We start from the raw sequence: 25,565 nt of genomic DNA on the forward strand, positions 1-25,565 counted from the left end.
TTTAGACTTCAGAAGAAGCAGGGTGGAGTCAAACACTGTTTCCATCATGGGAGAAGAAGTGGAGGTGGTTGAGGAATACAAACACCTTGGAGTTCACCTGGACAACAGACTGGACTGGAGAAAGAACAGCGAAGCCGTTTACAAGAAGGGACACAGCAGACTGCACTTCTTGAGGACGCTTAGGTCCTTCAATGTCTGTAGCAAGATGCTGCAGATCTTCTACAAGTCTGTTGTTGAGAGTGTAATCTCTTCAGCCATCGTCTGTTGGGTTAGCAGCATCAGAAGCAGGGACCTGAAAAGCAGTGGCGGCTGGCCAGTAGAGGGCGATAGGGCGCCGCCCTCCCAGTTTCCCCAGTGTTTTTAATTTTTATTTAAAAAAATAAATAAATAAAATTAACAATAATCACATATTCTAAGTTAATTGTGTGTTTTGTAACAAAAATAAATCATATATATATATATCTATATTGGTCTCTGCCGATCTCTGCCGGTCTCTGCCGAGGGGTGGAGGCTGTGTGCTGTTTTTCAATCGCCCAAACAAGACGGGACCAGTTGTCCAATTGCTGACAAGAAAATCAAAGGGTAGGAATGGGAATGTATCCAGTCAGCGTCGACGTTGTTTCAGAAGCATGATGGGCGATAGAGCTACCGCTAAGGCTTTCGTTGGTGTTCGGTAGAACTCGGAGAGTCTCGACTCCAGCACGTTTTTGGTCGTGACTCGTGACGGTCGTGACGCAGACGTAGACATGGACGCCAGTGCGCCTACAACCAGCAGCATGGAGACCGGATCTCAGCAGCCACTGAATTCAGTTCGGTCTCTTCTCCAGTATCCGTTCGAGAGGAGAACTATGGTGGAAAAATTTAATGTCAAAGAGCTTGGACCAGATCAGCCCGACGTAAAGATAAGCCAGCAGGACAAGGAGAAGGGTAAACTGTACACACGACGCTTCTCCCAAAATTGGTACACCAGGAAGCAGTGGCTAGCTGGATGCAATCACGCTAATGCGTTATTTTGCTTTCTGTGTTTGTTATTCAAAACGGCTGGGATCCACAGAAGGTGGATGTGGAACTTGTGTCTCATTGGGGACCCCATTCATTCTCTGACTGAGGACTGCAGCGCATCAGTGCAGCAGCCAACAAAGAAACGGAGGATGTTTGGACAGGGAGAACAGCAGCTGGGTGCAGAGGTAAGCTGTACATTACATTTCTGTAAACAAGACAATCAGAATCAGAAATCCTTGGTTGACCCACAAACCGGGACATTTGTTTAATAACATGTACATTGTTTAATGTGCAATAACTGTAAAAACACATTTCAACACACATACTTATTATACATATTTAATCATGTAAATGTGTATTTCAAGTAAATTTGTACATACATCAATCTGATTCCATTTAACTTGTTACACTTCTGCTGCAGCAAACAAATTTCCCAGCTTTTGGGACAATAAAACATTTCTGATTCTCAATGAGATGTTTTTACATTTGAAGTAAAAACATCTCATTGAGAACCAGAAATGTTTTATTGTCCCCAAAAGTGGGAAATATGACATTTGTAAGAGGATACTGATGACATTATTTCCTATGAAAGTGTTTCCACTTTCCATAAGTCCTAACAGTGTAAATTTCCGGCATTTTGTCTAAGTAGTGTTTACTACCATTACTGTAACAGTGACCTGCTCATAATTTTTCGTGTTCACTCAAATGTTGAAATTAAACAAAATGGTTTTGTTACTTGCCTCTTGCATTGCCTATTTACCATTTATGGTCATGTTATTTTATGTGCAATTTAATGCAGTATTTTTCAACCTTGGTCCGCAAGGCAGTTTGCCAATAGTCAGACACACCTGGATTAATCAGTTTGTCCAATGATGTAAGACAGGAAATAAAAGAGCTGTGCTTAATTCAGGAAATAGTGAAGTTGTGCACAAAGCTCAGAAAGCACAAGTTTGTTTAAAAAAAAATAGCACAGCCCCACCAAAATATTTTTCACCAGCCGCCACTGCTGAAAAGGCTCAACAGCCTAATAAAAAAGGCTGGTTCTGTTCTGGGGACGACTGTGGAACCACTGGAGGAGATAATGCAAAGAAGGATTCTCCAGAAAATCAAGAAAATGATGGACAACCCTGAGCATTCTCTTCACAAGACTGTCCGACAACAGAAGAGTGTCTTCAGTCAGAGGCTTCTTCAGTTTCGCTGCAACACTGACCGCTACTGGAGATCCTTCCTGCCAACAGCCATTGTAATATACAACAACTCTTTGATGACTTGATTATTATTATTATTATTCTGAGCTACTACAGCAATCAATTTCCCTCTGGGATTAATAAAGTATTTTTGAATTTGAATTGAATTGAACTGGAACGCTGGCTCTGTAAAGGGCTCTGAGACGACCCTTGTTGTGGATTGGCGCTTTATAAATAACCTGAACAGAACTGAGCTGTGGGGAGCAGACATGTAGAGCCAGGCTTTGACAGCTGGACGTGTGAAACTAAAATGTTGAACATGAAATAAAAATGTAAGTAATTAGATATCTTAGGCCAACACATTCTCACACCTGAAGTGGCTGAAACTGACGAACGGTGACCAAGCGTTTGTTTCCAACGTGTTTAAATGTCACGGTCTGAGGTATTTCCCTGCTGTCACTCCCTGTCTTTTGAGTTTCCCTCTGCAGGTGGGCGTGTCTGGAGGTGACCAAGCTGCAGCAGATCTGCTCATCAGCTGGCCAGGGGTATTTAAGCAGCTGGGAGACTCCTACACTTCGCTGGATGATTACTCTACCTGGACAAACCTACACACTCATCTCTGACTGGCAGAACTCTGGAGCCCACACCATTTGGATCTCCAACTCCGCTCGTCTCTCAGCCTCTCCCCTGGCCAGACCCGCCTCCAGCTGCCCACCTAACCTCCCCGGACCTCCCCAAGCTCAGCTCCCTCCACGTCTCTTTTCTGGATCTCAGTCCCTGCTACCCAGACCGGACCACTCCTCCCTCAAACCAGTTCCCACCTCTCCAGACCGTAAGTCCTCCACATAAGCCTGATTCCCTGTGCCATCCGCAAATTGGATCTAACTCCGATCTGTCCACAGCTTCTCCCGCACCAGCTTCCTCGTGCAAGAACTCAGCTACGTTTACGCTGCTTCCTTGGTTTCCCTTTTAAATAAATTCTTTTTAAAAACATTTTACACCGCCTCAGATCTGATTCTGTATGTCGTGGGTTAGATTTCTTCACCACAACATGACAGAATCATCCAGCCATTCCTCTAACCTCAGTACAGAATCAGTTCCCTCTGTCATTTCCGCCACCCTAGCTCAGCACAGTGATTCACTCCAAGCTCTGTCTGATCAACTCTCCCACACTAACCACACCTTGTTTGAAGTAGGAACGATGGTAAAGGAATTAAGCCACAGACTCACCTCCCCGGAGCAAGCCTCATCCCCCGCTCAGAGTCTGCCCGGACCCGTTCTTCCTGCACCATCCAGTCTGCCCAGCTTCCGGGTCGCTACCTCTCCTCCACCGGAGACGTTTGACGGCAACCGGGAGGTTTGTCGAGGTTTTCTCCTCCAATGCCAGCTGGCTTTCCAGCGATCTCCGGAGTCTTTTTACACCGATGAAATTAAGATCTCCTACATCATCGGTCTTCTACGAGGTAAGGCACTCCGGTGGGCGGAGGCAAAAAGCCGGAACCCGCACTTCCTTAAGAGTCCGTTGGATGAGTTTCTGGCGGATTTTAAAATGACTTTTGACAAACCTGAGTCAGCGGCTGAAGTGGCCAGACAGATTTGGAGCTTACGTCAAGGGAAGCTCTCAATCGAGGATTTTGCCATAGAGTTTCGGACCCTAGCCGCCACTTCCACCCTCGATGAAGCCTCACTTAAGGGGGCGTTCACCCAGGCTCTTAACGAGCAGCTTCAGGATCAACTCGCTTTCTGCCAGGAACCACCTGATCTCGAGAGCCTTATCGCACTGTGCAGTAGGATGGAGAAGAGACATAAGGTACGCCAAAGAGGTAACAACTTCCCCTTACCTTCTCGCCTTAACTGCCCGCAAAACGTGTATCCAGCAGCTCCAGCTCCGCCCCCCAGTGAGCCCATGCAGATTGGTCGAGCTAAATTAACCCAAGAGAAGAGAAACAAGCGCATGAGTTCAGGGGTGTGTTTGTATTGCGGCATGTCTGGACATTTTGTGGCCAACTGCCCCAAGCAGTTAAACTCCAGGTCCCATCAGTAGCCCCGAGAGTACTGGTGGGAGGTTATCGGTCAGATTCAAACTCTCGGTGTTTGCTGGAATGTTCTCTGTCACATAATCACATTACTCTTCCCTCTCTCGCATTAGTTGACTCTGGCTGTGAATTAAATCTTCTTGACCAACAGCTAGTGGAGCAACTCCTGGTTACCACTTTCCCTCTACAAACACCCTACCGTGTATCCTCTCTGGACGGAGGCTCCCTCACCTCTATCACTCACAAGACTGCACCCATTCACCTTATGACGTCAGGTAACCACAGTGAAGAACTCACCTTTTTTGTATTTCCTTCCCCTCAGTCTCCTGTGGTCCTGGGTCATCCCTGGCTTAAGAACCATAACCCCCGTATTAACTGGGTCACAAACCAAGTGGAGATGTGGAGCAATAACTGTCATTTAACCTGTTTGGGACCAGCCAGTTCTAGTTCCGAGCCTCGAGCCCTGAAGACCACACCACCCGACCTCACCGGGGTTCCGCCTGAATATCACGACCTCCAGCAGGTATTTTCTAAACATAAAGCGTCCTCATTACCACCTCACCGCCCTTACGATTGTGCTATAGATCTTCTCCCTGCAGCACCTCTTCCCTCTAGCCGTCTCTACAGCATCTCCAAGCCTGAACGTGAAAGTATGGAAAAGTACATCTCCGAGTCCCTGGCATCCGGCATAATTCGGCCTTCCACCTCTCCTCTGGGTGCTGGCTTCTTCTTTGTCTCCAAGAAGGACGGCACCCTGAGGCCTTGCATCGACTACCGCGGTTTAAACCAAATCACGGTGAGAAACAAGTATCCATTACCCTTACTGTCATCCACTTTTGAACCCATACAAGATGCGACCATATTCACTAAGCTGGATCTTAGAAATGCTTACCATCTGGTTCGCATCAGAGAGGGAGATGAGTGGAAGACGGCTTTCAAAACACCAATAGGACATTTTGAGTATTTAGTCATGCCTTTTGGCCTCACGAACGCACCTGCCGTTTTTCAGAACCTGGTTAACACTGTTTTGAGTGACTACCTGAACAAGTTTGTCACAGTATATCTGGATGACATTTTGATTTTTTCGAGGACCCCCGAGGAACACACCGGTCATGTCCGAGCCGTTCTCCAACGCCTACTCGAGAATCGGCTCTACGTTAAGGCGGAGAAATGCGAGTTTCATGCCCCATCTGTTAAGTTTCTGGGTTTTGTACTGGAGAGTGGAAGGCTGGGACCTGACCCCGAAAAGGTGCAGGCAGTTAAAGACTGGCCAACTCCTTCCACACGCAAACAGCTACAGAGATTTTTGGGTTTCGCAAATTTCTATCGTCGGTTTATTAAAGGGTACAGCCAGATAGCCGCCCCTTTAACACAACTAACCTCAGTTAAGAGGCCTTTCATTTGGGATGCTGAAGCCTCCAGGAGTTTCTGTGACTTAAAGGAGAGGTTCATTCAGGCCCCTATTCTCACCCGTCCAGACCCTGCAAAGCAGTTTACTCTCGAGGTTGACGCCTCGGACACTGGAGTCGGGGCTGTGCTTTCTCAAACCTCCCCCACAGATCACCGCCTCCATCCCTGCGCCTTCTTCTCACGGCGCCTCTCTCCTGCCGAGAGAAATTACGATGTGGGAGATCGTGAGCTCCTAGCTGTGAAACTCGCCTTGGAGGAGTGGAGGCACTGGCTGGAGGGAGCTGAGCACCCCATTGTGATATGGACGGATCATAAAAATCTCTCCTACCTCAAAGAAGCTAAGAGACTCAACCCACGTCAATCCAGGTGGGCCCTGTTCTTCTCACGTTTTCACTTTATCATTTCCTACAGACCAGGCAACAAGAACATCAAGCCCGACGCTCTCTCACGACAGTTCTCGGTGAATTCGGATCCCGAGCCCACTACCATCATACCACCGGATTGTGTCCTGGGAGCCGTTACCTGGGAGATACGGGATCAGGTGCTCGAGGCTCAAAAGAACTACCCCTGTCCCAATCAGGTACCCAACCGCACCCTGTTTGTTCCGCCTTCCGTCAGGCATAAGGTGATTAACTGGGCCCACACCGCCAAGTTTTCTGTCCATCCTGGTATCAGTCGTACCGTAGCCTTAATCCGGAGGTCCTTCTGGTGGCCAACAATGTTTAAGGATGTCAAGGAGTACGTTTCCGCCTGCCAAACCTGTGCCCGCAACAAGGGAAGTAACCAACCCCCTTTTGGACTATTACATCCGCTACCCATTCCCTCCAGGCCCTGGTCCCATATTGCACTAGACTTTGTCACCGGTCTTCCCCCTTCTCGAGGCTTTACGGTTATTTTGACCATTATCGACCGTTTCTCCAAGGCTTGTCACCTAGTGCCGCTAAAGGCTCTACCTTCTGCCGCTGACACTGCCACTTTGCTTGTTAAGCATGTTTTTAGGCTCCATGGCATTCCTGCGGAGATACTTTCTGACCGCGGCCCTCAGTTTATCTCAAGGGTGTGGAGGGACTTCGCCACCTGCTTAGGGGCTAAGGTGGCGCTAACATCTGGTTTTCATCCGCAGTCAAATGGCCAATGCGAGAGACTAAATCAGGAGGTAGAAGCCATGCTCCGCTGTCTGTGTTCTTCTAGCCCTTCCAGTTGGAGTACCCACCTTCCTTGGATCGAGTACGCCCATAACGCCCATGTCTCCTCCGCCACTGGACTATCCCCCTTCGAGGCCTCGACAGGTATTCAACCCAGTTTGTTCCCTTCTGTATTTCCCACCACAGTTTCCTCCATTCCTCAGTTCCTGAAGGGGGCCCGACGGGTTTGGGCGGCCACGCAACAGGCCCTACAGAGGACTGCAGAACGCAACCGGCGTCTGGCCGACCGGCACCGGCGTCCTGCCCCAGACTATGCGCCTGGACAGCGCGTCTGGCTCTCCACCAGGGACATCAGATTAAAGGACCACTGCAGAAAACTTTCCCCCACATTCATCGGTCCCTACACGATTTCTGCTGTCGTCAACCCGTCCTCCGTCCGCTTGGATCTGCCGTCCCACATGAAGATCCACCCCGTTTTTCATGTCTCCCTCCTTAAGCCTGTCATCTCCAGTTCCCTGTGCCCTCCTGTCGACCCTCCGCCTCCTGTGCGTCTCGCTGACGGGGGCCTCGGTTACCGTGTCCAGCGCCTTCTGGATGTGCGACCTCGTGGCCGAGGTTTCCAGTACCTGGTCGAGTGGGAGGGTTATGGCCCGGAACACCGGCAGTGGGTCCCGAGGTCATGGATCGATGACCCCTCTCTCATTCGGGATTTCGAGTTGGCCCGCTCCTCCTCCTCCTCCTCCTCCTCCTCCTCTGCTCGGCCGCCAGGTGGCGTCCCTTGAGGGGGGGGTACTGTCACGGTCTGAGGTATTTCCCTGCTGTCACTCCCTGTCTTTTGAGTTTCCCTCTGCAGGTGGGCGTGTCTGGAGGTGACCAAGCTGCAGCAGATCTGCTCATCAGCGGGCCAGGGGTATTTAAGCAGCTGGGAGACTCCTACACTTCGCTGGATGATTACTCTACCTGGACAAACCTACACACTCATCTCTGACTGGCAGAACTCTGGAGCCCACACCATTTGGATCTCCAACTCCGCTCGTCTCTCAGCCTCTCCCCTGGCCAGACCCGCCTCCAGCTGCCCACCTAACCTCCCCGGACCTCCCCAAGCTCAGCTCCCTCCACGTCTCTTTTCTGGATCTCAGTCCCTGCTACCCAGACCGGACCACTCCTCCCTCAAACCAGTTCCCACCTCTCCAGACCGTAAGTCCTCCACATAAGCCTGATTCCCTGTGCCATCCGCAAATTGGATCTAACTCCGATCTGTCCACAGCTTCTCCCGCACCAGCTTCCTCGTGCAAGAACTCAGCTACTTTTACGCTGCTTCCTTGGTTTCCCTTTTAAATAAATTCTTTTAAAAAACATTTTACACCGCCTCAGATCTGATTCTGTATGTCGTGGGTTAGATTTCTTCACCACAACATGACATTAGAGGCGGCGCGCTGCGCCAGAGTGTCGTCTCCCAACTCACGTGGTAAAACGGACATTTCACCAACATTTAACCTTTAACCTCGAGCTGTTTAACCTTCCCCTCACCTCCATCCTAACTTTAACCCACTTGAGCATGCAAAACTGTGTTTCTTGTTCTATCGTTCTTCTCAAACACAGTTAACGGTGTAGCGTGTTTAACTACATACTAGAATCAACACTGTTTGCTATCAGCTTTGTTAGATTCTTAGAAAAGATCCAGACAAGTTAACAATGAAGCATCTATTATATATAAATATCTAGGATATTATATATTCGATAGAGGTTCATATGCCAACGAGCTTGGTCTATTTTTAATCCAAAGATTAATGTTTAATTTAAGATAATTAAATTTAATAGCAAAAGTGTATTTATTTAATCAGAAGTTTAAAGGAATCTTTGCTTTTTATTAACCAAAAATATGCACCATTCTGTGTTTCATTTCAAAGAAGAGTCAGGTTTTTAAAGTTAAGAATTTATTACTAACACTTAAAAAATGACAATTTAGAAATGACCATTTTTGAACAGACAATTTGATATTAAAACTTGTTTTAAAAAGCAAACCTGTGACTGGATGCTAAAATGAAAATGCGAGTTTTTTTGATGTGTGAATGAATCTCAGAAGGTTTCTTTCAGCGAGAGAAGCATTTCTGGGTGGAAAGTTATTTTGCAGCTAACTGAGTCGTTTCTTAGGAAGAACAACATCAAACACCATCTGTGTGCTACCTCACCCAGCAAGACGACCCTCTGTGTGGATCCGGAGGTCAAGGAGGATGTTGTCAGCCTCAGGGGTACTCGGTCCGGTAGAACCGATCCTCTGGTCCAGAGATGTCGCGGGTACACGGTATCGAGTGTCTGGCTTAACTCTGAAGGAGTTTTGCGTCAGCTGGTTACAGTTGCATTTATTCAGAGCGATCCTATCAGCGTGACAGAATGCTTAGTAGAGATTCGGGCGGCCGTCCCTCGTCTCCTTGTATGGTTCAAGAACTGAACTTTTTGCTGCGGGATTCGGTTTTAACAAAACCCTCAGAACACGCCCACTCTCAGCATCAGAAAGCTTGGTCATGAGTAAAGACGTGATGGTTTTACCCTTTACCCTGGATCCCTTCCGAATGTGGCTGGTTAACGTGCAAGATGACCTTCTGGTTTAATGACCACACATTACGGATTATCAATGATAACTATTATTATACCCAAAGCATAACAAGTCATTTCAGTTATTAAAATACATGTTTACTGAATCAAGAGATTATTTATGATGGTTGTAATAACAGTAATAAAGTCAAGAGTTTATTAAAATTATTATTTAATATTATTATTGTGAAACTAGAAGTGTCCTTCATCTTGGGACGGAACAGCAGCAGATAAAGATGGTTTCAGCAGACATCACGGCTCCTGGCGTGGTTAATCTGTGGGGCAAAGCTACAGAACGACCCAGCTTGACCCTGCTGGGAAAATGTGTCCTTTGTCACAAATTAGAGGCCATTCATGACGCTACAACAGGAAATTTAGAAAGAGAAACAGGGTTAAGGTTAGGATGGAGGCGAGGGGAAGGTTAATTCGCTAGAGGTTAGAGGTTAGATGTCTTTGAAATGTTCGTTTTACCACGGGCGTCGGAAAGCGATGCTCTGACACAGCGCGTCGCCTCCCAGCGCGTCGGAAACAAACGCTCGGTCACCCGTCGTCAGTTTCGGCCGCTTCGGGTGTGAGAATGTGTTGCTTAGGCAGAATGCTCAGAACTCTATGATGTCACAGAGGCCGCAGCAGAAATTGTCATGTGCCGGGGTGAGTGCTCCTCTCATTTTTGTTCCATCTTTGAGCTGCTGTGTTTCAGGAGAGGGAGGCTCCAGCTGCAGCTCATTAACTATCAGCGGGTCCAGCTATAAGAGGAGGAGGAGAACACATCTCAATGCCGGATGATTAACTTGGTAGTTCCAGCCCTTTGTGTCTCCAGGTTAACTCTATTTATTTTTGGATTTTAGAACCCTTGTAGATATACTTGTGCTTACCGGTTCCCAGGATTTTTGGATCGTTTTGTGGGCCTTACCTTGACTCCTCAGGATCTCCTTGGACTTCTGAAGCTTCTGGAGCTTCTCTGGTTTTCCTGTGGCTCCTCTGATTGACTACTTGGGCATCTCCATGATCCCGCTGGATTACTTACCTGTGCCCCATAAATCTCCTGGATGCAGCATTCACCGTTCTCCTCTCCTCCCTGCCGGCCCGCTCTCCTCGCGCCCGCTCTCCTGGACACCCCCTCTTGGATTCACCCCGGTGTCGGTACAAGATCTGCTCAGGTGCAAGATCGGCTCGGGGTACTTCGACTGCCGATGACGTCAAAGTAGGTGATTGGCTGAACATGAACCTTACGGAAATTACGTAATCACGTTACGTTGTTATCACGTTACGTTGGTCCAGGAAAATTTTTCTGTTGGAAAGATGGACAACTTTTACAAAGAAATCCATCATTACCTCTTTGAAAATACACTTTTAGCATAGAGCTGCATGTATATTAGGGCTGAATGATTAATTGCATGTGCAATTAAATTGCAATGTGACAAAAGGAGATTTTCTAATCGCAAAGGCTGCAATTTGGCAGCGAGTGGTTAGCGCAATGCTAATATACATGGAAAAACCCATAGGAATGCTAATGCTAATATCACCGATTACATTATTACAAATTATGAATTAGAAAAGTGCCAAATGATTACATTTGGAGTCTAACAGAAAGTAAAACTACCATCAATCAAATAAGTACAGACAGGTATTTTAGTAAAGCCAGAAAACTTTTAACTCCAGAGTTTTGGCTAGCAGCTATGAGCGTACCTGAACTACGCATGGACAAGACATCAAAAACTCTAAACACAAAATACTTCAATAAACGGGATACACTTCTTTCCGTCAAATACAATTTCACAGGTGTTGCTAATACCTATGATCCTTCAAGGGATGTGCTCAAAGAGGAGTTCAACATTATGAATACAATATAGTGTTTTATTTTACAAATACCATTAAAAACACACTTACGTCGTGAGAAACATTATATTAATAACGAATCTGCTAAATTCTTTCCAACAGTATAAAGATGTGTAGTGTATTTTGTCCGAGTGGGTTTGCCGTACTTTGACATTATCGGCAGTCGAAGGACCCCGAGCCGATCTTGCACCCAAGCAGATCCTGTACCGACACCGGCACTCCACCTACCCTCCCCAATTCCTCAGCCCCCAGCTTCCAGTAAGTCTTAACTCTGCACCTTCCTAGTTCAGACTTACCTCCCTGGATTCACCTGTTCCTCTGCTCTCCCCTCCTCAGACGCTGCGGTTCCGTTGCAATCCCCATTCGACCTTATCCAGTGCACCCTCGGTTCCCGATTTTTTAAAAGTTAAATTCTTTAATTTTTCTAATTGACTCGTGAGTGGTGAATTCTACATGTCTTGGGTTAAACTCGTCTCCAAAACCATGTCAGAATCATGTCGTTGTGAGTCTGTGTATTTGTTAGCAGCTCTGCCCTCAGTCTGCCAGGCAACAGCATTTGTTGCATTTTTCTAACAGGAAGTGGGAGCGGAGAACGACTGGTTGGGGGTGACTTGCTCTTTAATATGTCTCTCTGCATCTTAAATTTATTTTGCTTATAAAACAATTAGTTTAATATCTGGGTGACCAACCAAGAAAGGATTATGATTTGGTCGGTTGATGTCACACAATGGTTCTCAATCCAGGGGGGCATTTCTCTAAACGAGCTCAGAACATCAGGGCTATCCTGATGAATCCCTGATTGACAAATCAGGCTGCATGCTTTCCTAGCATCTCGACGGTTGGGTCTGCAGGATGGGTTTTTTTTTCTAATCTTCAGGGAATGTCAAAGTTCTACAGAAAGTACTCAAGCGTTGTCAGAAATGTCACAAAATCTGTCAGTAGATGTTGTTTGGAATAAACGGGAAAAATAGAACCCGATCTTATCTTTAGCAGCGCGGCATCACGCCTCTGAAAATTGTCGCGCCATGGCTGGTTTGAATATAATGGAGTATATTTGCAGCGGTGCCGTTCTGCACTGCTTTTGCTTCCAGTGTGCAGTAGGACTCAGTCTGGAAGGTAATGAAAATGTCGAGAATAAGACTGCTGAAATGTATTTTTGTGACCGTGATTTTGTGCAAAGAACTTCATAAATATGTGATGAAATACGTCTCCACCCATATACTATATGTGACAGTGTGAGCATCCTGTCACAGTGTCCCGATTGATCATGCGCCCTGGCGTCTTGGCCAATGGGATGGACCTTTGGCTGACTGGTTAGAGTGTATGACTTTCACCCAGGAGTCTGGGGATCGAATCCCGCCCTGGCCCTCGCTGCTCCACCTTGCCACATATACATCAATGCTTGTCCAATACTTTAAGTTTCAGAGGAAAAGGAAGTCGTTCATTCAGTCAGAAAGGCAAACGTAGGACAGAGACAAGGCAAGGAGCGTAATTACACAACCATAAACAATCCTGCATCTCTACAAAACAAAGTTTGTTGTCTTGCTGTTAAAGAACAAACGTCTGATGCCCTGATTTTAGTTTGTTTCTAAGAAAAATAAAGGCACATGGTGATTGATCCGGTTACTCAGGACAACCAACATTTTCTTTTTTATGTGGTGAGAAATGTATAAAACTAGAAAATCCAGTGATTATTATGCAAGGTAACACAGAACTGATGATAAAGAGTAAAATGGCAGAAAATTCAGATTTTATTCCTACAAATTTGTGACTAAAATGAGGCACCCCTGCTTCTTACAGCTGTTGTGTTGGGGTTACAGCGCCCCTTGTAGGAGAAAAGTGGAGTTTACAGCACCTGCAGGTGGTTTGAGATGGACGGATACAGCACCACTCTTACTCCACTGACATCACAATGTAACAAAAATGTCAGGAAATAAAGTCCTGGTGCGTTTATTTTTTATTAAAATAATTTATAAATTTATTGTTACATCAAAACACAGTCATGTTTTTCCTGTTTAAAACACATGTTGATAAAATTGTAAATGACTCTCTCTCTCTGTGTGTGTGTGTGTGTGTGTGTGTGTGTGTGTGTGTGTGTGTGTGTGTGTGTGTGTGTGTGTGTGTGTGTGTGTGTGTGTGTGTGTGTGTGTGTGTGTCATTGCTGTGGAGTTGTACTTATCAAATTATGCCACTGTAACTCAACACCAACCTGTGCTGCACATGCATACTGCACCCTAGTGGAGGATCTACAGATCTGTAAATGAGATTTTTATACACTCACCTAAAGGATTATTAGGAACACCTGTTCAACTTCTCCTTAATGCAATTATCTAATCAACCAATCACAAGGCAGTTGCTTCAGTGCATTTAGGGATGTGGTCCTGGTCAAGACCATCTCCTGAACTCCAAACTGAAGGTCAGAACAGGAAAGAAAGGTGATTTAAGCTTTTTTGAGCGTGGCGTGGTTGTTGGTGCCAGACGGGCCGGTCTGAGTATTTCACAATCTGCTCAGTTACTGGGATTTTCACCCACAACCATTTCTAGGGTTTACAAAGAATGGTGTGAAAAGGGAAAAACATCCAGTATGCGGCAGTCCTGTGGGCGAAAATGCCTTGTTGATGCTAGAGGTCAGAGGAGAATGCGCCGACTGATTCAAGCTGATAGAAGAGCCTAACCCTCGTTACCACCGAGGAATGCAGCAAAGCATCTGTGAAGCCACAACATGCACAACCTTCAGGTGGTTGGGCTACAACAGCAGAAGACCCCACCGGGTACCACTCATCTCCACTACAATTAGGAAAAAGAGGCCACAGTTTGCACCAGCTCATCAAAACTGGACAGTTGAAGACTGGAAAAATGTTGCCTGGTCTGAGGAGTCTCGATTTCATTTGAGACATTCAAATGGTGGAGTCAGAATTTGGCATAAACAGAATGAAAACATGGATCCATCGTGCCTTGTTACCACTGTGCAGGCTGGTGGTGGTGGTGTCATGGTGTGGGGGACGTTTACTTGACACACTTTAGGCCCCTTAGTGCCAACTGGGCACCTGAGCATTGTTTCTGACCATGTCTATCCCTTCATGACCACCATGTACCCATCCTCTGATGGCTACTTCCAGCAGGATAATGCACCATGTCATGAAGCTCCAATCATTTCTAACTGGTTTCTTGAACATGACGATGAGTTCACTGTACTACAACGGCCTCCACAGTTACCAGATCTAAACCCGATAGAGCATCTTGGGGATGTGGTGGAATGGGAGCTTCGTGCCCTGGATGTGCATCCCACACATCTCCCAACTGGAAGATGCTATCCTGTCAATATGGCCGACATTTCTAAAGAATGCTTTCAGCACCTTGTTGGATCAATGCCACGTAGAATTAAGGCAGTTCTGAAGGTGAAAGTGGGTCAAACACCGTATTAGTGTGGTGTTCCTAATAATCCTTTAGGTGAGTGTGTATTTATTCAAATAAAGGTCTTAAATAAAATACTTTATCTTCTTCTCTAAAGTTAATTACCGTAATTTCCAGACTATAGAGCGCACCTCAATATAAGCCCCACCGGGCTAAAAGCCGCTGATCGCTACTGAATTGAAAACGTAGTTTAACTGAACGTAACTGAACCGATCAGTATGAAACAAAACAGAAAAGTTATCGATTAGTTTATTCATCTTCCTCTTGTGCACTGAAACCATTAAAGTCCTCTTCTTCAGTGTCGGAGTTGAACAGCCTCAGAAGAGCTTCATCACATATTTCTGTGGCGATGTCGGTGTCGCTGTCCGTGTTGCTGTCATCATCCCTGGGTAAAGATGGCTTGAATGAGTTCTTCCTGCTGCCGTCTCCAGCGCCGAACCATGGATTCATTCATGCCAAGCTTACGTGCGGCAGCACTGTTTCCCTCCTTTACTGCCAGATCGATGGCCTTCAACTTAAATGCGGCATCATATGAACTCATACGTGTAGTTACCATGATGAGGGGGTATGGATTTGAAAAAGATTCTTCGTCATGCCGGCTGCTTGAATGTGCTAAATTAAAATGAGCGCTTTCTTCGATTTCCACTTTTGACTTCCACCTGTTTCACTTCCTGCTAAAGCGCCCCCTGGTGGCAGGTGAAGGAAAACCTTCAGTAAAGCCACACCTCATTATAACCCACGTGGTTCAAAGCGTGGGGAAAAAAAGTAGCGGCTTGTAGTCCGGAAAATACGGTAAACTTTTTCTCCCGTCATCAGGTCACCCTAAAACTAGAGCTTTTATCACTCATGGAGGTGCAAACGGGGTTTATGAGACCATCTATCACGGCGTTCCCATGGTGGGAATTCCAGTTTTTGCTGACCAGCCAGACAACATGCTGCACATGAAAGCCAAAGGAGCTGCAGTTGTTGTGGAATTAAACTCACTGACATCTGAAGACCTCAGAGATGCGATCAACACCGTCATCGATGACACAACGTCAGATTTTTTAAATTCCTGCACCAAGTCTGTTTTAAAGATTTAAAAAAAATTGTTTCGTTTTTGGTGATGAGTCAGCATTAACTTTATTACCAGAATAAATATTTCCCTTCAATTTCCTGTTTTCGTGGTAAATTTTTACTGTATGGCCCGAAAGAGTAACCTAGCTTAAATGTACAAAACTACAAATGTGCCTTTCATTATTCCCAGTTTGTGAGATAAAAGTTAATCTCTGACAATACATTATGAATAACTCTTTATGTTAACTTGTTTATCCACAGCTACAAAGAAAGTGCCATGAGACTGTCCAGAATCCACCACGACAGACCCATGAGTCCTCTGGACGAGGCGGTTTTCTGGATCGAGTTCACCATGAGGCACAAAGGAGCAAAGCACCTGAGGGTCCAGGCCCACGAGCTCACCTGGTAGCAGTATCACAGCCTGGATGTCCTGAGCTTCCTGCTCTCTGTGGTTCTGCTGCTCCTGTTCCTCCTCGACAAGACCTGCAGGTTCTGTTTCCGGAGGTGCTGCTGCAGAAGGAAGACCAAGAGGAAGGCTGAATAACAAACTCAGCTCAGGTTTATTAAAGTTAAATATTGAATAGAAAGGCTGATTTAATATAGATTTTAATCGGTCTTTTGACCACTGACCTCTTGTGTAAAAATAGGGAAGTAAGAAACTGTTTAAAAAAAGGCAAAAACAAAAGTGTTTTGATGTATTTTTTATCTTCTGTGTGATCAAATAGGGTTTTGGGTTTTTATTATTACAAAAAAGGAAAAGGAAAAACATCAGTGTCCAATGTTTTCACTTCTGAATAAATGGTTTGTACTTCACAATTTTTTGTTAAATTCTGACCATTTAGTTTTTGCTCAAGTTTCAGTAACTTCTGTCAAAATGTTTAGAAAAAATATCAAACAGCCGGGATTAAACCCGCAACCTTCTGATTACTGAACGACCCGCTCTCCCTCGGGAGCGACTGCTGTCCAAATGACTAGTTATAAATGACCTGCACTTGTGAAGGGTTTTCAGGTCGGTGTGTGGAGGGAATTTGGGGTCAAATGTCATGCTGCACCTGAGAAGTGATATTAGTGGATTTATTTATGGTTTTATTAGTAATGTTCATGACTGCGGCTACAGCAGGACAATGTTTCATTTAAATGTTGTTCGGAGGGACCGGCGTCGCCTGCGTATGGCAGACTCGCCTCTGTCAGGACGCCCCAGGGCAGCTGTGGCTACAGTGTAGCTCATCACCACCGGGGTATGAATGGGTGAATGTGTTGTAAAGCGCCTTGGGGGGTTCCAGGACTCTAGAAGGCGCTATACCAAATACAGACTATTTACCATAAATGAACAATAAAGTTTTATCTCAGCTTGTTGATTATTGTGTAACAGAGATCTCACAACCACAAATTACTGTTTCACCAAAATAAATACCAACAAATCTAATATTTTATTTCTATATTTAAAAAAAAATAAGAAAACTGCAGAAAGTCCTAAAAAAGAGAGTTAAAGTTAAACGTGACGTTTGGGAATCATTGCAGAATTCAAACAGTACAGAGTATGAAACACTGCTATCCAGAAATAAGCCTGAACAAGTACAACACATTTAGTTCTAGGTTTTATTTCCCATAAACCTGCAGGGATAGAAACACAAATAAGTGAAAGAAAATCAAAAGGATATGCACTCTGAGTTCAAACATTAATGTTTTGTACTTTAGTACTGAGAGAAACGAGTCAGAGTTCACAGTTAATAAGTATCCGTACGGCACATCCAGTATAAAGTTCACAGCTGGATTTCCCACAGACAGACAGACGTCCACCATGGAGCTGCGCGTGCGTCTCTGCCTGCATCCTGCTGCTACTTCCTGTAACATCTGGAGTAGATGGAGGGAAGATTTTGGTTTGGTACACCGAGGCCAGCCACTGGATTAACAGGAAGCTGCTGCTGGAGACGCTGGTGGACAGAGGACACCAGGTGACCGTCCTGGTCCCGAGCACATCCATGTTCATCCACAGCAGTGAACCCTCCCGCTTTAATTACCAGCCTTTTGATGTCTCCGTCTCTAAAGAAGATTTTGAGAATTTATTGGCTGAATTCATTCAATTCAACATGTATGACATGGACCACATGAACTACTTTCAGCTTTACATCAAATACATGGAATTGTTCAAGATCAACACTGAGATTTCCCTCCAGTTTTTGGACGGTGGTGAAATCAGAGCCCATCGTGAAGAAGCTGAGGAAGGGAAACTATGACGTTCTCCTGGCTGATCCCATCTATTCTGGAAGCAATTTAACTGCTGAGATCTTGGGCATCCCTCTAGTCTTTTCTTTGAGATTTTCGATAGCAAACAACTGGGAGAGACTGTGTGGTCAGCCACCTGCTCCACCTTCCTACGTTCCAGGTGCGGTCAGCAGACTGACAGACAAGATGAACTTCTCAGAGAGAACGTGGAACTTCCTCTTCTACGTCCTGCAGGACTTAGTTCTGGATCAGTGTGTGTGGAAGAAGGTGAGTATTACTGACTAGAACATTACGTAATGGATTTCATCGTCATCACGAACATGTTTGTTTTATCAGGAACACCCACCAGTGCCTGTAAGATGATGGGTAATGCTGACATCTGGTTGTTGAGAGCCTACTGGGATTTTGACTTTCCCCGTCCATTACTTCCCAACTTCAAATTTGTTGGAGGGATTCACTGCAAACCTGCTAAACCATTACCAAAGGTGCTTTTTCCATAATTGTACACCAAAAAAAATCATAGTTAACCCTCTCAGGCTCAAAACAAGTTTTGATAAAAGGGCAAACAACTAAATCCTTCTTCTGAGTGTAAAAATGCTCATGAAATACGTACGTGGAGTAACCAGGTAGGTAGGTTTTAATGTTGCACATCTGCAACGCCTACTTCCAGAGGGTTAAATCCTAATGTAAAGAATAAGATCTGAAAAAAAGATCTACAAAATAGACATCTTATTAGCTGTTTTATTGAATAAAAAAGCAAATTTTGATTTAAAAAAATACAATTTTCTGCTTTAAAGAATTAAAAATCTCTGTTCCTGCAGTATTTCGAAAAGTTTGTCCAAAGCTCTGGAGATGATGGCATCGTGGTCTTTTCTTTGGGATCTATTCTCAAGAATCTGACCATACAAGGCAAACATGATCGCCTCTGCTCTCGCTCAAGTCCCACAAAAGGTCAGAAACGGGGGAATCTACAGGGGGGCTCTGCTGTAGAGCCTTGCCCCCGTGGGTTAATTAGATTTTTTGGGTTGCGCCACTTTGACAATGTGCCGTGCGCAGGACGCAGTTGCCTGGAGCGCATCAAAGATCAGCGCTGTTCCTCCTCTCTGCTCAAGAATGCCCCAAGAGTTCAAACAGATCCACAGCCCTGGGCGTGGACGTCGAGGGCTTCGTAATTCTAGCTCTGCTCGACATTTTCTTCAACGTGACACAGCCCCCCCCCCCCCCGTTTCTCATTTACGTTGTTTTTGACAAAAACAGCTCTGCTGCTCCAAAATGATGCATTTTAAACATTGGTGTTGTGTTATTGTAATACGTTATAATTGAGATAAATAATAAAATATGACAAAAATTTCAAAATGTGGGACAAAAGGACTTATAAGCCAACATTTAGAAAAAAAAGAGAAATTTTTCACATTTTCTGAAAGAAATACGTTGGTTCAGGTTAAAGTTCATTTTTATTACATGTAAAGTTAAAGAAAGGGGCGTTCAGGTGCTGCTGTTGATGTTAACACTGGAGCGTCGATGGTCCAGACTGAGATAAATGCATTAAAGTTAGGCTCCGCCCATTTGGGTTACTATGACCACCAGTGCCTACTACTACTCCTTCTTTCACCCCGCCCACGTGATCCTTTGAAGTGACGTCATAAAGGCTCAGAGTCCTATAATCTAGCATCAGCCGGCTCCCACTTCATTAGCAGCCGACTGCTGGTGTGCGACACATCGACTCTCTGAGACAATCGTCTTTTACAACCTCAAACCTTTTTTCTGAGTTTGATAAAAGACCAAGAGCCTCTAGAATCATGTCTATTCTACATTTTTCATCTGAGGAGCTTCAGCGGGAATTATCTGGGTGTAAACACCCCAAAATTTATTTTTCCCATATGGCGCTCTTGGAGAAAGTCCAGTCTCAGCTTTTAATCACGGAGAAATGGTTAAGTGATGAAAAGCAGCAAACGTTACAAGCAGAGACTGAATTGGAAAAATACAACGACATAATTACCGTCCTGGAACAAGAACTGGACGTTTATCAAGACAACGCAGAGACCTGCAAGGTCACCCTGCAGGCTTTAGAGACCAAACTGAAGAAGAAAGCAACTGTGTGTGAAAATCTGCAAAATCTTTTAAAGCAGGAATCCCAGCTGAGACGTAGATTTGAACAGGGGAAGATAAACGACCAGATTAGGAACGAAGTTGATCAGAAACTAAGAGAAGAAATTAGTGAACTGAAAGAGCGTCTGGATTACTACCAGCTTAACGCTGAGACCTGCAAAACTACAATTCAGGCTTTGAAAATTCAGTTGGAGGAAAAACTAAATGTTTCTGAAAGTTTGCAAAACCAGTTAGGACTGGAGTCAGAGCTGAGACTGCAGCTGGAAGAGGAGAAACAGAATAAAGACTCGCTCACCGAGGCTTTACATGAACAAATCAGAGATTTAGAGATTATAAACGGTGTTCTGGTAGACGAGATGAAAAGTATCTTCTCTGAGACGAACGAGGCAGAGGAGACGCTTTCTGAGGAGGACGGAGAAAAGGCTTCTCTCTGTGGGGAATGTGAACCCAGTTCAGAGGACGAAACTCAGCTGGGACCCAGTCTCAGATTAGCTGAGCCAGTCCAGCAGGAGTCGTCTGGATGTCGGCATCCAACTTTCGATTCCCTTTTCCAGACAGTCGGCTCCGAACACCTACGGCTGTCTCGCCTGGACACAAGTCTCAGTGACCAAGCTGAAATAAGCTCAACGGTAGAGAGCGAGTGTAAAAAATCCAGAACTCTGATTGATGAACTCAAACAGAAACTGGATTATTACCGAGGTGAGGCAGAGTCCTGCAACAAAATGATGCAGGAGGTAAACTTACAGCTGAAGGAGAAAGATGATCTGCTGGAAAACCTCCAAAAGCGACTCAGACGGGAATCTGAGCTGCTGAGATCCAAGTTTGATCAGCAGCAGAAAATCCAGCGGAACAAAGACAACGTTTATGAGAAATTAAAGGTAGAAATGAGTGAACTAGAAGAGGGACTGGATTACTACCAGAGTAATGCAGAGACCTTCAAAATTACAATTCAGACTCTCAAAACTCAGCTGGAGGAACGAGAACATCTGATTGAAGACCAGCAACAGCGTTTAAAACAGGAGTCAGAGCTGAAAGTCCGGCTGGGACAGGAGATTCAGAACAAGGACTCGTTCAACGAGGACTTAGAGACACAAATTAGAGATCTGGAGAAAATCAACCATGATCTCTCAGAACAACTGGAGACCTTTAACTCCGGGAAGAACACGCCTGAGCCAGACGAGAAGCTGTCTGAGGAGCTGGAAGCCTTCACGTACCAGCTGGTAGAGGAAGCTTCTCTGTGTGAACCTCAGGAACAAACTTCTGAGAGTCTGCAGCCTGACGAGGATTACGAGATGGGACATGATGTTTGCTCTCCACCTGCAGAACAGATAGATTCAGTGGAAGCAAGCAGAAGTCTTCATGAAAACGAGCCTTCTCCCAAAGACAGCGTTCCACAAACAGTCAGGAACCAGAATGTTTCATTGTGGAGGCGCTTCAAGAAGTTTCTCACTCCGGCGTGTCTACGGAAACATAAAGTTAGGCCTTAAATTAGCATCTGACCCCCAAAACACTCGGGCTTCATGATGACGTCACCAGTTTAAACCCCAGCTGTGACCTCACGAAAATTAGCATTCTCTAAATTTAGACATTTTTGTGTGAGTGAGTGAGTGAGTGAGTGAGTGAGTGAGTGAGTGTGTGAGTGAGTGAGTGTGTGAGTGAGTGAATATCTAATCTTAGATGCAACACCCCTTTAGAGCACACACAAGCATAGCAGAAAAAAAGGGGCTTCCTGATGGACAATTAGTTCCCCATCATGAATGCGTGGGTTTACTCCGGGCGCTCCGGTTCCCCCCACACACACGTAGGGTTAACTAGTGACCCTAACATGTCTCTGGGTGTGAGTGAGTGAGTAACTGATGCAGCTTTCTTTAACATAGAAACATGCTTGCTTAGTGTGGGGATTGCTGGAAAGCCTCTGACACAAAAAGTGGGTGACTCCATGCAATCTGCTGCGTTTCCTTAGGTAGAAAACCTTTAAATGACTGGAACAATGAGCTGAACTCAAAGCACTTTTGAATCAGTAGAATTTTTTTATTTTTTTTTTCCGGAACTGCGCTGCTCTGGGTGGTTGCATGTTGGAGTAGCTCTGTTGACTTTATGTAAGTTTTGCCTTTTCTTGGACTTTTTTTCTTCTAGTTTCTCAAGAAAAACTTTAGTTTTTTTTTTTTGGACATTTTACTTTTCTGTTTCTGGTGCTGTGAAGCTTTGAGGATTTTTACTGCTATTTTTTCACTTTTTGAGCATTTGTTATGATGTGTAACCATGGCAACAAGCTGGTTTACAATCGAGAGCAGCTGATTAACATTGGGAAGGCTGAAATAATACCTCAACTGAAGCCACAAATCCCAAATGAGCTAAAACGCCCAAACCATCTCTTCCATCGATCATAATGGGCAATGTGAGATCACTGGCCAACAAGATGGATGAACTCCAAGCCCTTTCAAGGACTCAGCCAGAGTATCGGCAGTGCAGTGTTATGTGCTTCACTGAGACGTGGCTGCAGGACCATATCCCCGATTCCAGCGTCTCTCTGCCAGGATTCCTGACTGTACGAGCAGACAGAGATCTGAAGAGGAGCGGGAAAAGAAAAGGAGGTGGAGTGGCAGTGCTTGTCAACAACAGATGGTGCCATCCAGGTCATGTTTCAGCGAAATGTCGTCTCTGCAGCCCAGGTGTTGAACTCTTGGCAGTAAGTTGTCGCCCATATTATTTGCCAAGAGACAGAAATACTCAGATGACTCTGCAGTTGTTGGGTGTATCAGAGATGGACAGGAAGCTGAGTACAGAGAGCTGGTGGAGCGCTTTGTGGCATGGTGTGGAAACAATCATCTGACCTTGAATGTGATCAAAACAAAGGAGATGATTTTAGACTTCAGAAGAAGCAGGGTGGAGTCAAACACTGTTTCCATCATGGTAGAAGAAGTGGAGGTGGTTGAGGAATACAAACACCTTGGAGTTCACCTGGACAACAGACTGGACTGGAGAAAGAACAGCGAAGCCGTTTACAAGAAGGGACACAGCAGACTGCACTTCTTGAGGACGCTTAGGTCCTTCAATGTCTGTAGCAAGATGCTGCAGATCTTCTACAAGTCTGTTGTTGAGAGTGTAATCTCTTCAGCCATCGTCTGTTGGGTTAGCAGCATCAGAAGCAGGGACCTGAAAAGCAGTGGCGGCTGGCCAGTAGAGGGTGATAGGGCGCCGCCCTCCCAGTTTCCCCAGTGTTTTTAATTTTTATTTAAAAAAATAAATAAATAAAATTAACAATAATCACATATTCTAAGTTAATTGTGTGTTTTGTAACAAAAATAAATCATATATATATCTATATTGGTCTCTGCCGATCTCTGCCGGTCTCTGCCGAGGGGTGGAGGCTGTGTGCTGTTTTTCAATCGCCCAAACAAGACAGGACCAGTTGTCCAATTGCTGACAAGAAAATCAAAGGGTAGGAATGGGAATGTATCCAATCAGCGTCAACGTTGTTTCAGAAGCATGATGGGCGATAGAGCTACCGCCAAGGCTTTCGTTGGTGTTCGGTAGAACTCGGAGAGTCTCGACTCCAGCACGTTTTTGGTCGTGACTCGTGACGGTCGTGACGCAGACGTAGACATGGACGCCAGTGCGCCTACAACCAGCAGCATGGAGACCGGATCTCAGCAGCCACTGAATTCAGTTCGGTCTCTTCTCCAGTATCCGTTCGAGAGGAGAACTATGGTGGAAAAATTTAATGTCAAAGAGCTTGGACCAGATCAGCCCGACGTAAAGATAAGCCAGCAGGACAAGGAGAAGGGTAAACTGTACACACGACACTTCTCCCAAAATTGGTACACCAGGAAGCAGTGGCTAGCTGGATGCAATCACGCTAATGCGTTATTTTGCTTTCTGTGTTTGTTATTCAAAACGGCTGGGATCCACAGAAGGTGGATGTGGAACTTGTGTCTCATTGGGGACTCCATTCATTCTCTGACTGAGGAATGCAGCGTATCAGTGCAGCAGCCAACAAAGAAACGGAGGACGTTTGGACAGGGAGAACAGCAGCTGGGTGCAGAGGTAAGCTGTACATTACATTTCTGTAAACAAGACAATCAGAATCAGAAATCCTTGGTTGTCCCACAAACCGGGACATTTGTTTAATAACATGTACATTTTTTAATGTGCAAAAACTGTAAAAACACATTTCAACACACATACTTATTATACATATTTAATCATGTAAATGTGTATTTCAAGTAAATTTGTACATACATCAATCTGATTCCATTTTACTTGTTACACTTCTGCTGCAGCAAACAAATTTCCCAGCTTTTGGGACAATAAAACATTTCTGATTCTCAATGAGATGTTTTTACATTTGAAGTAAAAACATCTCATTGAGAACCAGAAATGTTTTATTGTCCCCAAAAGTGGGAAATATGACATTTGTAAGAGGATACTGATGACATTATTGCCTATGAAAGTGTTTCCACTTTCCATAAGTCCTAACAGTGTAAATTTCTGGCATTTTGTCTAAGTAGTGTTTACTACCATTACTGTAACAGTGACCTGCTCATAATTTTTCGTGTTCACTCAAATGTTGAAATTAAACAAAATGGTTTTGTTACTTGCCTCTTGCATTGCCTATTTACCATTTATGGTCATGTTATTTTATGTGCAATTTAATGCAGTATTTTTCAACCTTGGTCCGCAAGGCAGCGTGCCAATAGTCAGACACACCTGGATTAATCAGTTTGTCCAATGATGTAAGACAGGAAATAAAAGAGCTGTGCTTAATTCAGGAAATAGTGAAGTTGTGCACAAAGCTCAGAAAGCACAAGTTTGTTTAAAAAAAAAAAAATAGCACAGCCCCACCAAAAATATTTTTCACCAGCCGCCACTGCTGAAAAGGCTCAACAGCCTAATAAAAAAGGCTGGTTCTGTTCTGGGGATGACTGTGGAACCACTGGAGGAGATAATGCAAAGAAGGATTCTCCAGAGAATCAAGAAAATGATGGACAACCCTGAGCATTCTCTTCACAAGACTGTCCGACAACACAAGAGTGTCTTCATTCAGAGGCTTCTTCAGTTTCGCTGCAACACTGACCACTACTGGAGATCCTTCCTGCCAACAGCCATTGTAATATACAACAACTCTTTGATGACTTGATTATTATTATTATTATTCTGAGCTACTACAGCAATCAATTTCCCTCTGGGATTAATAAAGTATTTTTGAATTTGAATTGAATTGAACTGGAACGCTGGCTCTGTAAAGGGCTCTGAGACGACCCTTGTTGTGGATTGGCGCTTTATAAATAACCTGAACAGAACTGAGCTGTGGGGAGCAGACATGTAGAGCCAGGCTTTGACAGCTGGACGTGTGAAACTAAAATGTTGAACATGAAATAAAAATGTAAGTAATTAGATATCTTAGGCCAACACATTCTCACACCTGAAGTGGCTGAAACTGACGAACGGTGACCAAGCGTTTGTTTCCAACGTGTTTAGAGGCGGCGCGCTGCGCCAGAGTGTCGTCTCCCAACTCACGAGGTAAAACGGACATTTCACCAACA

General features: G+C 44.9%; 1 protein-coding gene and 1 pseudogene across 1 annotated transcript; both read left to right on the forward strand.

Annotated features, from left to right (window-relative positions):
- The first annotated feature begins 554 nt into the window (after positions 1 to 554).
- LOC139072295 (uncharacterized) lies at positions 555 to 16,369 on the forward strand. The gene is made up of 2 exons (XM_070555947.1): positions 555 to 1,187; positions 15,946 to 16,369. The coding sequence occupies exons 1-2, from the start codon at positions 747 to 749 to the stop codon at positions 16,222 to 16,224; spliced, it is 720 nt and encodes a 239-aa protein (XP_070412048.1). The 5' UTR covers positions 555 to 746; the 3' UTR covers positions 16,225 to 16,369.
- Positions 16,370 to 17,485: 1,116 nt separating this feature from the next.
- Positions 17,486 to 24,620, forward strand: LOC139072281 (UDP-glucuronosyltransferase 2A2-like; annotated as a pseudogene).
- Positions 24,621 to 25,565: the final 945 nt, after the last annotated feature.

The sequence above is a fragment of the Nothobranchius furzeri genome, chromosome 10 (assembly GCF_043380555.1).
Source record: "Nothobranchius furzeri strain GRZ-AD chromosome 10, NfurGRZ-RIMD1, whole genome shotgun sequence".
Lineage (NCBI taxonomy): Eukaryota > Metazoa > Chordata > Actinopteri > Cyprinodontiformes > Nothobranchiidae > Nothobranchius > Nothobranchius furzeri.

Bases quoted from the DNA above. Each gene is read 5' to 3' on its own strand.
- LOC139072295 (XM_070555947.1), top strand. From the start codon at position 747: ATGGACGCCAGTGCGCCTACAACCAGCAGCATGGAGACCGGATCTCAG. The intron at 1,188-15,945 runs GTAAGCTGTACA...GTTTATCCACAG, and splicing joins AACAGCAGCTGGGTGCAGAG to CTACAAAGAAAGTGCCATGA.